Genomic DNA, 14,924 nt, shown 5'->3' on the forward strand with positions numbered 1-14,924 from the left:
CAGGGGTCAGATACAGATGTCCAGGGTTAATCTTCCCTAACCTTCCTGTCCTCACCTCACAGGGTGACATGATCCTCTTCTGACCTTTTCCTTGGGTGAAATGTTCTCACTCATATTGGATGGTCAGATTGTTGGACAGTGACCGGAGCTAGCTAGAGTTTCTCTTTTTCTTCAACTTTGTCTTCAACTTGTTTTCTTCCGTTTGCACTTTAATAGCACTTACTTTTCTTTCAGCACCACCTCACTGACAGCCTTAACCATGCACCTCAACTGAGTTTTATACTCTAGTAGAGGGCCTTGTTCAGTAATAATACAGAGATAGACTATAGACAACTTTTTGTACAGTTCTTTAGCTTGAGATATACTACTAGTCTGTGTAACACAAACTCTACTGTCTGGGGCTGTAACTGGCCCCTTTCTGCGGATGATTGCTATAAGCGAGATTTAATCAGGCAAGACACTACCAACCATAGTAAAAGATATTAGTATGAATCAAACTTTATTGCAATGGTTTGTGTAAATGATTTTGTCTCAAAGCCTGAAAGAAATTTATAGGAATTCAAAGTGATGAAAGAAATGCAAAATGAGCAATGTATTTTCTAACTTTGTCACCTAGTTAACCATTGTTGGAGTTCTTTCAGACAGGAGTCAATTGATTTTTTTCAATTACCTCTTTTTGATGACCAGCGTGAAATGTTAATCACAATGGCACACATTTCCTGAGGAATTCAGCGTCTGTTATCAGCAAGCCTGGCTGGATTGTTCCTGTCACATTTATGCGAATCTCTTTAGAGGGGGCATTCAAATGCCTTTTCAACAGTTTCACACCCAATTGGGCTAATGTCCCATTGTGATGCGCCTCCCCTGAAGCCATGATGACAGGGCTGCCCCTCCCCCTGCAGTCTATCAACACATCAAATTTAAATCTGTAAAGAGAGGTATGTACTTCTACTTCCACTAAGTGGACTCTGGGGACCACATGGAGTTTTCTGTCATTGGGAACAAGACAACACTACGTTCGTTATCTAAGGGGGTTAAAAAACAGGGGGTATGCCATACATAAGGCAGTCTGTTTACAAACTTTTGTACACCATGCTTGGCACATTTACAAATCTTTGCAGACTTTTAAAAAAAAATTGTCTACAACACCAATAAACTTCATTGGGTCCAATCTTTTCAATCTCTCCCATTACTCAATTCATATCTTTTTTTTCTGTCACACAAGGATACAGAGATATCAAATAGTGTTGTCTGGTTATCTCAAATGCAGTGAAGACATAAATGCTCAAAATTATTCTTTCCTTTTTCCAATTCCAAGATCATGTATAGCAACCAAGAAATAAAATTTGACTCAAACTTTGAGTAACCTTTTTACTCCTTCCATTCCCAGCTTGACAACTGCCTTCTACAATATATTCCCCAAATCATGCACAAAACCCCCTACATATTCTTCTCCTTGCCAGCTGATAGATTTACATTTGGAGACACAGTCAGAATGCGGAGGTAATTACAATGAGGTCCCACACTGAGGCTAGATCTGCTCAGTAAGCCACAGAAAGCTTTTATCCCCTACTTTTCTCAGCAGGAATTCCTAACAAGGGTGCTCCTTGGTGAGCATATTGTTCCTTCCTGGGAAAATGCTCTCCTGTACTGTGGGTCGGCCTCCCACCGAGCCACTCTTTTCTGTTACCTGTTTTGTTGGAGTTTTTTGTGTTGGCTTCTGAACCAGGTGTTTCCATGTCAAAGGAACATGATTTCACACCATCATGATATGCAGTGAAATCACTGACACAAAAGAAACTTCCTTTCAATAAAGAAACCCACTGACAAAAGAAATTTTCAGGACACGAATTCCTAGTATCCTACACTGGATTATACTCATTGAATACAAGAACATTCCATTCCAAGGTTTAATGATTTTCAATAAAAGGTTTGTCAATTATTCAAGGTTTGGGCAGTCTCGATGTTCGGTATGATTACAACATTCAGTAGAATTCACAAGTAACTTGAAGTTGAAACAGAAAAAATCATGATTTGGCCCTGACATAACGTTACTTGCTGGCCACGCTATTCTTTCTGAAAGTTCACTTCTGTAATAAAGTGCATGCCCCAGTCAACTTTCATTTGGCCAATTGAAAGGTCATTCTTCATGGAAGATTGAGAAACTGAAAGAACATTCAAATGCTTTCTTTAAATTTCCAGGCAGAATTTACCAGTGGTATAAGATATTATTTCTTTTTCACAGGTACACAGATCAGATGGAGTAGCCTGAATTCCAGACTTTTTCCAGGGCCTACTGAGTCAGACCCGCTTGAAAGATATCGAGATCAGGCTGGTGGGCTGGCATCTAGGCTAAGATGAAGTAACTCTGGAGGAAGAGATATAACTATGAACGACACCAGAATCAATCTTTCAAGTCACCATTGAAGCCTAGGCTCAAGTTTAATGGCTGATGATAAATGTCTTCTGTGTTTGACTTATATGTTTTCCACTGCTTTTTATTGCAGGATTAATTGTACAGACATCCTGGCATCTTACACCTCATCCCTCTTGCTATTGCATCCTACACAAATCCAAACATTCTTCTTTAAAAAAAAGAGGCTGGGAGCTATATCTAAACCACAATAGACAGCACATCTCAGTACATGTATTTGCTTTTACCCTGCATATCCACCTCTAGGGCAACAAACCTGTTTCCTTGGAGACAGAACTCTGCCTAGCAACCGAGATCTCAAGCAAGGTGAGGGGCAGCTTAGGGCGTTGACCCCTTTCACTGCCTGCCAGCAAAGTTGCATCATGGGGAGACGATTAGGAAAACGCTTTTCAATCAAATTCAAAATGAATTCCCCGTAAGCACAGACGCCAGAGTGGAGGAAGTATTAGCGTACCAGCCTGATTGATCATCGCTTCTCCTCCAAAATATTAGAAGTTAGATTAAGTTTCCTTCAATCTTATGGCCATTTTACAACTCATGATTGGTTTTTCAGTGATTGACTTCATTTATCCTGTTGGTTAATTATGTTTGAAAGATGAGACTTTTCTAGCATATAGATTCTAAGTATGAATTGCACAGAATTAAAGTTTTCATTGAAAGATACTCCTGGTATAGGACTTCATCCAATAAGTTATCTCAAATTTATAATTGCATTGGAGGCATGCCACCTCTGAAAAGTTTGGAATTTCTAACTCTGTTTCCTGCAGTTTGAGTTTGGTTTGAGAGTAAAATTATTATAAATAAATAAATAAGCAAATTGAAAAAGTTTTTTAAGTTTTGACGCAATGTTGACACTTGTAGATTATATTGGTCACACGAGTTGTGTGTAGAGTTATTCTGCACACAAAAAAAAGGCCAAAGATCCATACCCATATGGTGAGAACGCTGCTCAAATCTTTATGGTGGAACTGCCCTTAGCGAGTAATCCCCAGCAGCAAGACTGCGTGATTAGCATTGATTGGGACTAAGCTGTTCGATAAAGTAGGTCCACTGCCTGATTGACTCTGTTCTGAGTCCATCAATACACCAGTATGTAAGTATGGTTCCCTCCTAGGTTTACGAGTATCTCTAGTATTCATACAATCTGTGCGACACAGTATGATACATACTATATGTATGTGCGCATGCCCGTATATATATGTGCGTATATCCTCCGATTTTGTCGGAGGGATGTAAGTAACAAATCTCATTAGACTACATACTAGGGCTCTACCCAACTCAAATTTTTATCCGTCGGCCCAATTCCCAGCTCCGTGCGCCAGGGAAGCGTATACCAGTTCGCTAACGACTCGACCAATGCTTTCTGCTGCGGGGTAGGATAATTTTGAAGGCTAACAACAATACTATGGTTCTTGTTATAGTCAACAACATGATATTGACAAGGATATTTGAACTTTTTATGGAACTGGGACATATTTGATTTTTGTCCATCAAGGTTGACAGATTGGTTTTGAAATTTTTCCGTGACACACAGCAAATTTCCGTCAATTGATGGAGAAACGGATGCGGGCTAGAGCCCTGCCACTACAAAGCCACTTTTCTCTTGAAATCGTAGAACCCACAAATTCTAGAAAAGGTGGGGCTTTTTGTCTCCCTCTGCTTCCAAAAAAGAAGTCCAATCCAACCTGTTTAGAAATAGCCAACACTAGTATTAGAGTACAATATATATAATATTGTTCATAACTGTCCATTGTCGCTTGTATATCTACTATGTTAATACCATGTACTTGCAATTAGCCCTCGGGCATGAACTTGCAAATAAACTTCTTTTATTAATTTATACATAATAGTTCCTGACCTGATGATCATGGCACAATATTATATCATCCCTGGAAAGGTAGATATTTTGTTGGTTAGAGGATTAAGCATCAGGGAAAAGGTTTAGGAGCAGGTTTGTCAACACCCCAATCCTACTAGGTAAACTTTGATGTTGTCTTTAAAATTTACAATCTGTTTACAGGCTTTGCAAGATTCCACATTGATTACTGTTATCAGTAAATATCAGGCCCTATTCAAGGACTCTAGCTGTCCTCTCTGTCCTTACTGAAACAATTAGTAAGAAATCCAACTCTTCCAAAAATTGCACAATTCCTCACTTCAGTACATCCGATTTCCATTTGAATGATACAAGGAAAAAGGCCTCAAAGGAGTTCAATACATCTCAAATGTAACTGTTGATTAGTCAAGAGAATTTGTTTTTGTTATTTTAATTCAGAATAGCAATTCTCATGCGTAAACAGTTAAGCTTTTAGAAGATTAATGACGTTGTGCTTCATCATTTTCATGGATGAATCTTTTGAATCTGTTTGAAAAACAAGTAATGACTGATCACAGCAATCAGATGGTATTTCGGAATATATCCAATTATATTATTCTACATTGATCAAAGCAACATATGGTACTATCCACAGAGAATGCAAGATGCATTGATAGTCTTCATTTGCTTGGCAGACTTTGTTTTGTACATGATGAATGAATTTGTAAAAATCATGGCTTTATCTCTTCCACATCACTAACTCCATACATCTTTATTCCCGAAGCATTTTCATGTCAATACAAATAAGGGAGCTAATACGATCATGACAAGAACTCGGCAGGGCGTAAAGACTGTGATGAAAGTTAGATCAGATCTGAAAGATCGAGAACGCACTGGTGATCTAGAAATTTCATCTGAAATGAGCTAGACACGTGGGTCACGTCAAAATTTCTAATAAACACTGCAAAAAAATTGGCGTTGCTAAATATTTCACGCACCCAAATCCAATTTGTGTCGGCTAGTTGTGACCAACCTTGTGGAAAACAAAAAACAAAATTGCTGCAATTTGTCAAACTCAGGAGTATATCGTTTATCGAATTGGGGATAAGGAGAACCCAATAGACATCGGGTACCGGTGTCCCGCTGAGGTTTCTGTTTGTGATAGCGCCCGTTTCGCTTGGTCACCGGGCAACTAGGTTGACTCGCAATAAAACCGCGATTACTGAACAAATACGATATTTGAGGAACAATATTGACATGCTGGGAGCGCCCGGGGAGTAGGGGTACGTAATTATTCATTGGATACGCACAGGGTAATCCTCCCTGCAGCTCAGGAATTCTTTTGTGTTCCTCGATATTATTCCATCTACTCATCAACTGGATTCCTTCTCAGTATGGCAAATTTGTTTGGAAAATCAAAAACAAATGCAAAGGCTTCAGCTTCTTTTCTGTAGCTCATTGTGAGTCAAAAGGTGATGCGACAAATTTTGTAACCGAAGTTTAGGGATCAATCGAAATCCTCCCCCTGCACTTGTGCCTGATTGATCTTGGTATTACAGCTCTGGCCAAGTATTACATGAACATTGTACATGCTATTTGTGACATGATTATGATGTATTTCCACATATTGCATGTATTCTTAAAACCTTTTCTTGATGAATCATGGTATAGAAATAACAGGAGGAAATACCATTAAACATTGTGAGCTCTAGGAATGGCCAATCATGTTCAAAGTCACAAGAAAGTGACATACAGCTGTTTTCCATTCAGGGCTTCCTTGGTATAAGACGAGTTTACATGCAATTTCAAAATTCCATGTCACGTAAAGTTGAATGGCTAAAGAGACCTGAATATACACAAGCATGCCTCAGAGAATACTGAGTGCACAGTCGCCACATCACAAGTAGCAACCAGTAGAATACCACTTGTTTAAATAGCAAACAGGGTCAGATAGTAACGGGGAGAAGGACTCAAGGAGGCACTCAGCTTCCTTTGAAGAAGCTCAAAGAAAGTTTTCACACATTTTGGACTTGCCTAGAAGTGACAGCTCAGTCTAACTTAAAAGAAGTTACACTAACAGTTACGAGTTAGTCAGTTGTATGAAGGTCAGAAACTGGTGCATTTTACAAGATGAGCACTGCCACATCAGCAGGGCACACACATGTTATACCAGCATCAGACAAGTTATAATAGATGACTTAACATGCACATATTTGGCATTTTTTGCATTGTGCACAGTACAACAAAGATTTACTGGAAAAATATGCTCATTCAATAAAGTCTAAAATGGTTCCAAAGTAAATAGAATCTGGAAGTATCCAAGGTAGTATTCAGCCCACACAGGTACAAAAATGTACTTTATTAATAACATCAATTATTATGTCACCCTTCCTAAATGAATTACTGCGGTTCATTCCACCAGGAAACAGCCAAAGCTTTGTGCAAGTCTTTCATACTTTTTGAAAAGGACCCCGGGTTACATTGATCTCCTATGGCGGAGGAATTTTCTCTAATGAAATCAGAATTGGCGAGGGAGAACGGAGGGAGAACGGGGGACGGCTCCAAACAAATAAGGGGGACGGATCGGCGTACCATGAAATGGCGTGCTGGAACGATGAAAACACTCGAGTCCAATAATGGGACAGTGCGCTGCACACACCCAGTTTTAGGGACATCCTCATTACATGCGCATACACGAAAGTACATGATGTTGTACAGCGTATGTACAGGGGTAATGTGCTGCAGTAATGGGTGATCATAGCTGTGCCCACTGTCTGTGTATACACTTGATATCTAACAATGGATAGATGCAAATGATTTTCTTTTCTTAATCAATAATGTTATATCACGCATTAAATGGTGATGTGTTCCAAAAGTTTTAAATGGAATCACAAGGTCAAGACTTTCCATAGGAATGAACATAACAAAAACAAGATGGATTTTTCCAAAAAGATCATTTTCTTAAACCAAGTAACTGTATTGACGTGACAAATAAAGTGACTGAGCACTCAGTAGTCAGTACCCTTCAAGATATGTATGAAAACGTTGATAAACTGCTAGACTGTCTACAGGAATATGTTTCCATATTCTTATCTGTATAATACAGCATATAGATGACTGATTTGTCTTGGAGTGCCATCCGTTCCATTGACCACCAGTATGTGTAAGGTCAACTTTTCCATTGCATTACTGTAAGAGAATGTTCAGTGTGGTATTTACTACCATTACAGCTTCTGTGGTGACTCTTAAAAAGGTGACAGAGCGACCTTCTATGTGAGTAATGATACTATTATCCGTGGTACAAGCATGTGATCGGGACATTACAGTTGTTGAGAGTCTCATTGCTAGTTCATCATCCGTTGCACCATTAGCGCTGGTAGCCGCTATCTTTACATCAATAAGTGCTTCTCCGCCACAGAAGAATCGCCACAGAGCGTGTGATAAAAGACTCAAACGACAGTGATTTCTCATGCTTTCATATTAAGTCATACAGCTGTGCACAGGGTGGCTGTAGGCAGTTCAGTGATTTGTTTTATAGAATCTTTATAAGATTTTTTTCCGGCTGCAAATCCACATCATTACTCCTTGTCATGTTAAATACGATATCACTGAATCAATTTTCGGTCTGCTGTATGTCATGCTTGAACTCAACACTCCATTACCGACACATTCATGCACCATTTATACAAGAGACGAAGCCTTTCTGGATATAATTTAGGAAGTGGTGTTAGTAAATGTCAGTAGCAATTGTAATAACCGGAAATCCAGCTTTGTGTGGCTTAAATCTGCTCAGAGCTGTCTCTTAGATACTTCTACTATTGAAGGGCTAGCAAAACTCCCCTGGCGACTAGCTTTAGGTCAATCCTTGTTAGCATCTGTCTATCTTGCTCTTCCACTTGTCTCATTGACAAGGTCCAATACCCCCCCCCCCCCACAGCAACATAGATCTTTTACAGCTCTGATTCCCACTTTGTCAATAACAAATAACAATATTTACTTTTCCAACCAAATCTACAAGTAAACATGGTCTTGACACATTTTGATGGTGTTTTTATTTATTTCCTAACACCCGGGTGGCATGTGAGGTCAGGGTCCAACTCAGTGTGTTTTGCAGGCTTTTCTGTTATGAAGTGTTTCTCTAGCTGTTTGTTCACTCAACATAGCAGGATTCCAAGTAAAGCACCAGCAAACAGTTATTGTGCAACAAAAAAGAGATGCGTGCATCTATTGTTAGTATGTGAAAAACAACTCTGCTCTGGAACTTACATGTTACATTTGATGTAAGTATGAAAGAAGGGTTGTTTGGAGAAGGAGATATCTCTTTCTTTTGCCATTTTGATCTTACCTTTCAGTCAGTTATCTGGAGCAATTCTACATACTGTACTTATATTTGCATGATGACCAAAACAAAAACATGATAAAAGCGATTAATGATTATTCTACATGTACTTCATTTCTCCTTTGCACAGTCTTTTGATACACAAACACACTGTTCTGCTACTTTGTTCGAGACGCTTCTACTATCTTGTCCTATTTATATTTGACACCTAGCTGAGACCACACTCCTGGTAGCGTCCTTTTCAATGTTTGCTCCACATGTCACTACTTGGGCGGCAAACAGGTGAAGGGTTGGCTACTGGACGCCTCTGTACACCCCGGAAACTCAAACAAAGGATGAAGAACTCAAACAGAAGAGGGGCAAAGATGTGGGGACATTCAATCCTTCCTGCCGTAACAAACATGCGAGGTTGGTTACATCTCAGGACAAAGGTCTGACAATGTTGGAAGGTAGCATGACAAAACACAGTGTGTATACCATCACATTCTTTTATTTGCCTTCCCCAATAGAAAACATAGAGCATCACGGCCTTTTTGACATAGCAGTACACTAACCTGGAAGTACATTGTATACTAACATGTTTTTAGGACATGCTTTTAAAAACCTCCCTGATTTTTCTAATTGATCTCCAATGATGGTATGCTATCTTGTCGCAAAAATATTAATCTAAGACAAAATAAAACACTCAGAAATGCGTTCTGCTGTTCCTGATATTGTGTTTCAAAAGCCTTTGTGAAATACAGTAAAGTGCTAGCACCCCCTTTCCAACAACATTCCTCTACGATGCACAAGCGGAGAAGTTGACAGATTACGTGGATTAGGGATATTTATTGTGCTCTTTCCTTTCCGAGTACAACACCTGTAATCAGAAAGCACCAGCACACATAATTATTACTCTTCCCACAGCCTTTGGGATAAGGCCTACATCATCAAATGACTGGTTGATAGATAATAGCTATGATAAAGGATGGGAAGACATTTCCACTAGGAAATTGAACAATCTGTTACCCAAGGCTATAAGATTCCCCACTAGAACAGTAAGTAATGCTTTAAGATTCCTCTTGGAAGAGATGGTGCATTCTGGTACTGCTTATAATCTCCTAGCAGATGTTGGGAGGTTGGGAGACCATAATGTTCCAGGCAACCCTATTTTTCTGATGCTCAACTTTTGGATACTGTGAGTTGATTTATTTTCACACAGACTTAATTTTGCAGTGGAGGAGAAAAGGAGGAGGTTTTCATGGTTGAAATAAATCTATAGTACAGTACAGTAGTAACACACTGAAAACTCATATTAAGAGATTGGCTTCTTAGACCAAAATGGTGAGCTTGAACTTTAAGTTGAAGAGAAAAATGGTAACAAAAGTCAAGTCACTAGGACGTTATTCTAAACCCAAGACAAGATTCTGAATATGAATGGTATTTGAGTAAAGATAATTCATGAGTGACATACACAGACTGGAAAGAATTTACTTTCTAAATATGAATGGTATAATGACTACACATAATTCATGAGTAACATTTGTAGACAGGTAATGATTCACCTATAGCAACCTTCCCATAGGCTATTCCATTATATGTTACTGGGCCTAAATCAAAGAATCTTTCTATTCAACTGACTGGACATACAGTAAAACAAAATTGCTGGACACATAGTGGGTCATTCAAAGACATTTTTATAATCCATCTGGTATAATCTTTCACTACTTTAATCATTTCCATCTAGTCATTTATTGATTTACCTTCTCTTTGTGTACGGAAAATTTCTTTGGTCGAACACTTTCTCCCACACAATTGTGGTGCAAACTCCAAACAAACACAAACCGCAGGTAGGAGTATGCCAGACATCCTGACCACCCTCGGGCTACATAACAGGGGAGGACGGTGTTCGGCATATAGCTTTGATATAACACCCTACCTGCCCCACCAATCACAACACAACAGCCATTCATAGCCACTAGTGCATACTGATAATCTATCAGACCTCCAAACCAAACACACCTCTACCTGCAGATTTTTATCAGCGTACAATCAACAAGATTAACGCATCAAACCAACTGTTAACAATATGCACATAATTAAGTCTTTGATGCATGTGTGCTGATGTTAATATTATAAAAATGGCAGCCGAGGGGCAGTTAAAATATTTGAAAGAATTTTTTTTAAACTCCACCAAACTAATGACTGGAAAGTATGGACTTGTCTAAAAGATTGCAGACAACAGTCCACTTTTTTTATGTGTGGCAAAGTTGAGAGAATCCAAATGGAGTTAAGTGTAATCGTTAGACTTTACTACACAAAGCACCTGTTGAAATGACGCATTTGACCAATACACACGTGTAGACTCACTCCAATAGAGTGGCTGTCCACTAGTGCAATGAACAAACCAAAAAGCCTAACTTGTGGTTTCAAGCCCTGTATGGGAACCTGTGCCAAAATCTTCCCTTACGAAACAATAACAACCTGAAGGGTCATCTGTATAATACAGGGGTCACTCTTGTTGTTGTTTCCCTGCAGATAACAACAATGCATCTGTTGTTCCTGCACGTTTGTTACCTGGAGGTCAGGAATAACATGCCCAGCACGGCACCACTTTTTGTACCAACACTTCTGGCGTTACCTGTTGTGCTGGTTGTGATAGGGAAGACACCCCTGCTTATTGTTGGTGCAATGTTGTGTAAACATGCCGTACATAGTCACCTGTCTCCTGTCTATTCACCGAGAGACTCTTCGTGTAATTACGCGACACGCAACAGTCTTCCTAAACGCAAAGCGCCCAGCGTCCGCCCTTCCTGTATGAACATCCTATGTTTATCTACAGCCCTGCCTTTTCCTATACGTAGAAGTCAACTGTGTAACTGTGGCATTGTCTAAGGTGATCGAAAATTCTACTTTTTACAAAAAATCATTGTTCACAGTGTTACTGTCCATTCAGGCGGACATAACGAAGTGTTTGCCTGCGGGGAAACGTGGTGAATCAGCAAACTTGCCTCTATTCATTGTCTTGTGTCTATTTGCATAAAAGGGCACGGCCAAAGTCAACCTTGTATCAATACAGGCACAAAGATCAATCCGACCTGAATCCGGCTGCTGCAGGTTTGAAGATTTCGCCACAGCAATGCAGAGATTTCCCACACAACCCCTAAATATAATCAATAACTGTAGGTGTAGGTGTAGGTGTAACTTGTACATGTAACTCTCTGCCCACTGTTTGTTGAAGTTTTATGTAGGGACTAACCATTAAATGCTCTAAATCACTTTGAGAGAATGAATTTTAGCCCATCTTATTAACCATCTCGATGGTTCATATGACTGCAGTTCAAAACGTATTGTGAAGAGATATTCTTTTAAAATAGTTTTAAGAGAACATGTTATGAAAAAATATGTTATGTTCATAACATGTTCTCCAGGGTTACTTATATTCATAAGTTTACATTACAGCTCATAGTCATACATTGTTCTGTCCTATTTGCATTGTTATCACAACAAATATTAATATATCCTGACACACCCAGAGACACGACCTTGTATAGATCCACAAAGCGGAACAACAACAACACAATTTACGAAACACAAATAAAGCCTGGCTGAAAATCAGGTTAGGGGAAGTGATTCGGAATCGCTTAGCCAGAAGCCTTCTGAAACGAGGGTTAATTATCAAAACTCATGCACCAAGGGTGTATTGACCCCCAGCAAATAGAACCTAGACCTGTTGGGACACCAGCAACTAAAACCCTCCCTTCTGGGGAGGAAATGTAATTAAGCTGACATTGTCTGGGGTGCCAGACATATTGATCTGTGTAGTGTGGTTGGTGAGATGGGCTGGAGGAAGATTAGCTCACCTGATGTGTCCCATAAACTCAGCTCCACTCTCTGCTTCTCCACCTCAAACCCTGCCTTGTAGTTCTCGAACACTGTCGGGACATATTCCTACAGAACAGGAAAACGTCATATGTATCAGTAACTGTTCAATAAGCTATTTTGCTAGCTGTAATTGAATAGAGATGTACTGTACTTACCATGTTACTGAATTACCGGTACCTTCCATGTTATAGGTAACTTAGGTATATAAGAAGAAGATTATTCAATTTCAGGATAACATCATTAGTATCTGAGTATCGTTAGTCTAATTTTTGCAGACAAATTGGACAATCAGCCACAAAGGATTAGATTTCCATTCAGTTTATTCATTTCGTCTTTTATTCATTAACTTGCTTATTCATAGAGATCTATTTCATTTAACCATTCATTCAAATGATTCATTCTTATTCATATACATCGTTTATTCAACAACATCCCAATCACTTTATAGACCGTATGAAACTAATCAAACGGAAGAATTCTTGCTTGTATCTGAGACAAGAAACAAAGCTTCACTCTTCCTGTGCTCAAAGTGCTAAGGCTCCTTGTCAGATACTTCGATGCCATACAATCTCCAAGACACCATCTTCCAAACCTAATCAAACATGGGTGGGCTCGACCCAAGGTCGACCTCCTGGGAAGTGGTGCCTAACAGTTGGTCCTGACATTCCCCTGCACTCTGGTAGTTATTACAACAGTCGCCCAAGCCTCTTTCCTATATAAACATGGTCTAGTACAAGTATGTAAGGATGTGGTCTGGGGCAAGCAAGGTAAAACAGAAATTCATTTGTGAAATTTGGTTGTACCATTCTTGCAAATGGTATTGATGATTTCTTTCGAAAAGTTAATGAAAAATTTATATATTAGTAAAAGGTTTCAAAATTATTCTCGTGTTTTAAGTTGTCTACTTACTGTAGGAAATGGTTGCATCTAGGTTTGTATACCCATTTTAAAGGAGATAACATGATTCTTTTAATACATGTAATACTGTTGAATCGTTGACAATGTGACTGGCAAGATGTGCACGGCGAGAAATTGATATGGTCTATCTTTATCCTGCAATATTCAGAAGCCATCATCTGCAGTTTGTTCGGAGTTGCCCTTCTGCCCTCCCTTCATACTATTTCCTGGAATAGCCCCTTACATCTTGGCTCCAATTCAGGGCACAGATCCTAGGATTCCCCGTGGCTCAAATGGGATGTAAAATTTCAGCACGTGCCGGCCATCCTCAATCATGACAATCCCATCTCAATACTAGCCGGGACATCGCTAAAGAGTCAGTATGCCACGACACTGCTGATGAGGTTTTGAGTACAGAAAACCCCTTCCACGCCCTCTGTGCGTGGGGGATGGGTCCATCTGTTTCAGAACCTCACAGGAACTCCTGTATCTCCCGGAACCCCAACCTCAACCAACCGCTTCCTCCTCACATGTCTCCAATAATCTCAGAAATGCTGGGCATGTTCTAACATCCACACCAATGTTTTTCTTTGTCATTACTCTTATTCTGACACAGAGACTTAACACATCATGGCTACCAATCCCTGGACAGAAATGATGGCATACTATAAAAGTTGACAAGTTGACTATCTATCAATGAGACAGAATTTCTCGGTCTGAGACTACTGCATCTCACCTATCTTTTCTTCTACTTTAGTGTCCCTAAGAATGATGTTAGAATTTGGCACAGCCAACGACTAAATCCCAGACATCAGTCAAGCTAGGAGGAACTCCAAAAATGCAAAGGAGCCCTTAGATACAGCGCTCCAGCCTTGGTTACAGGATGAGAAAAGGCACACGGCACTCCATTCTAATCTCCTACAAAGTAATGGGAGGGAAGATCCTAACATTTTTTGACTGCTCCATTTTTCTAAAACTGGTGACCAGCTGTGGGAAAGACTAGGCTGTCAGAAATCATTACTATCTTTCCTCCCAACATCTGCTATGAGAGTAACTCCATCCTTTTATTCTAGTTACACAGAGCAACAGTATAGCAAGCAGTATTGTGGAGGAAAATTTATGCCTTAATATTGTAGCAACCAGTATCTTGGGAAACATGATACACTGAAGTGGAACAGACAAATATCATCCAGATGTTTATGACCCTCATTTATCTTACAGGGAAGCAATTCATCATAGGAAGGTAAACACAATAAAGATCATCTTCATCTGTGTAAACAACTGTGGGAAAATGCTGTGCCTTTTTTCTTTGAGGGTAGAGGGTTGGGTAACAGTGTCTTTCCTTGCAAATGGAGCAATGGTTCTACTCTACTCAACTTCCATTTCAATTATGCCTCATGGCTTTAAGTAGCATAATTTCGTACTTGCCTGCTTAATTGAAGTCGATATTCCATAAACTTTATGGAATATTGACTTCAATCTTTATGATAAAGTACACTAGACTCTTTTTAAGACAATTTCAGAGCCTGTGGCTTCAAGTTACTTTTGCCAGAATATTTGGAGGACATACCAGA

The 14,924-nt window shown here is 39.5% G+C and overlaps 1 protein-coding gene across 1 annotated transcript in view; it reads right to left on the reverse strand.

The window, feature by feature from the left end:
* LOC118423907 (rho-related GTP-binding protein RhoN-like) overlaps nucleotides 1-14,924 on the reverse strand; it is a 43,915-nt gene that overhangs the window by 23,769 nt on the left and 5,222 nt on the right. Inside the window, exon 2 of the mRNA XM_035832218.1 lies at nucleotides 12,432-12,519. Within this exon, the coding sequence (XP_035688111.1) occupies nucleotides 12,432-12,519 (88 nt within the window). The remainder of the gene's footprint in view (nucleotides 1-12,431; nucleotides 12,520-14,924) is intronic.

Source organism: Branchiostoma floridae, chromosome 10, assembly GCF_000003815.2.
Source record: "Branchiostoma floridae strain S238N-H82 chromosome 10, Bfl_VNyyK, whole genome shotgun sequence".
NCBI classification, from domain to species: Eukaryota; Metazoa; Chordata; class Leptocardii; order Amphioxiformes; family Branchiostomatidae; genus Branchiostoma; species Branchiostoma floridae.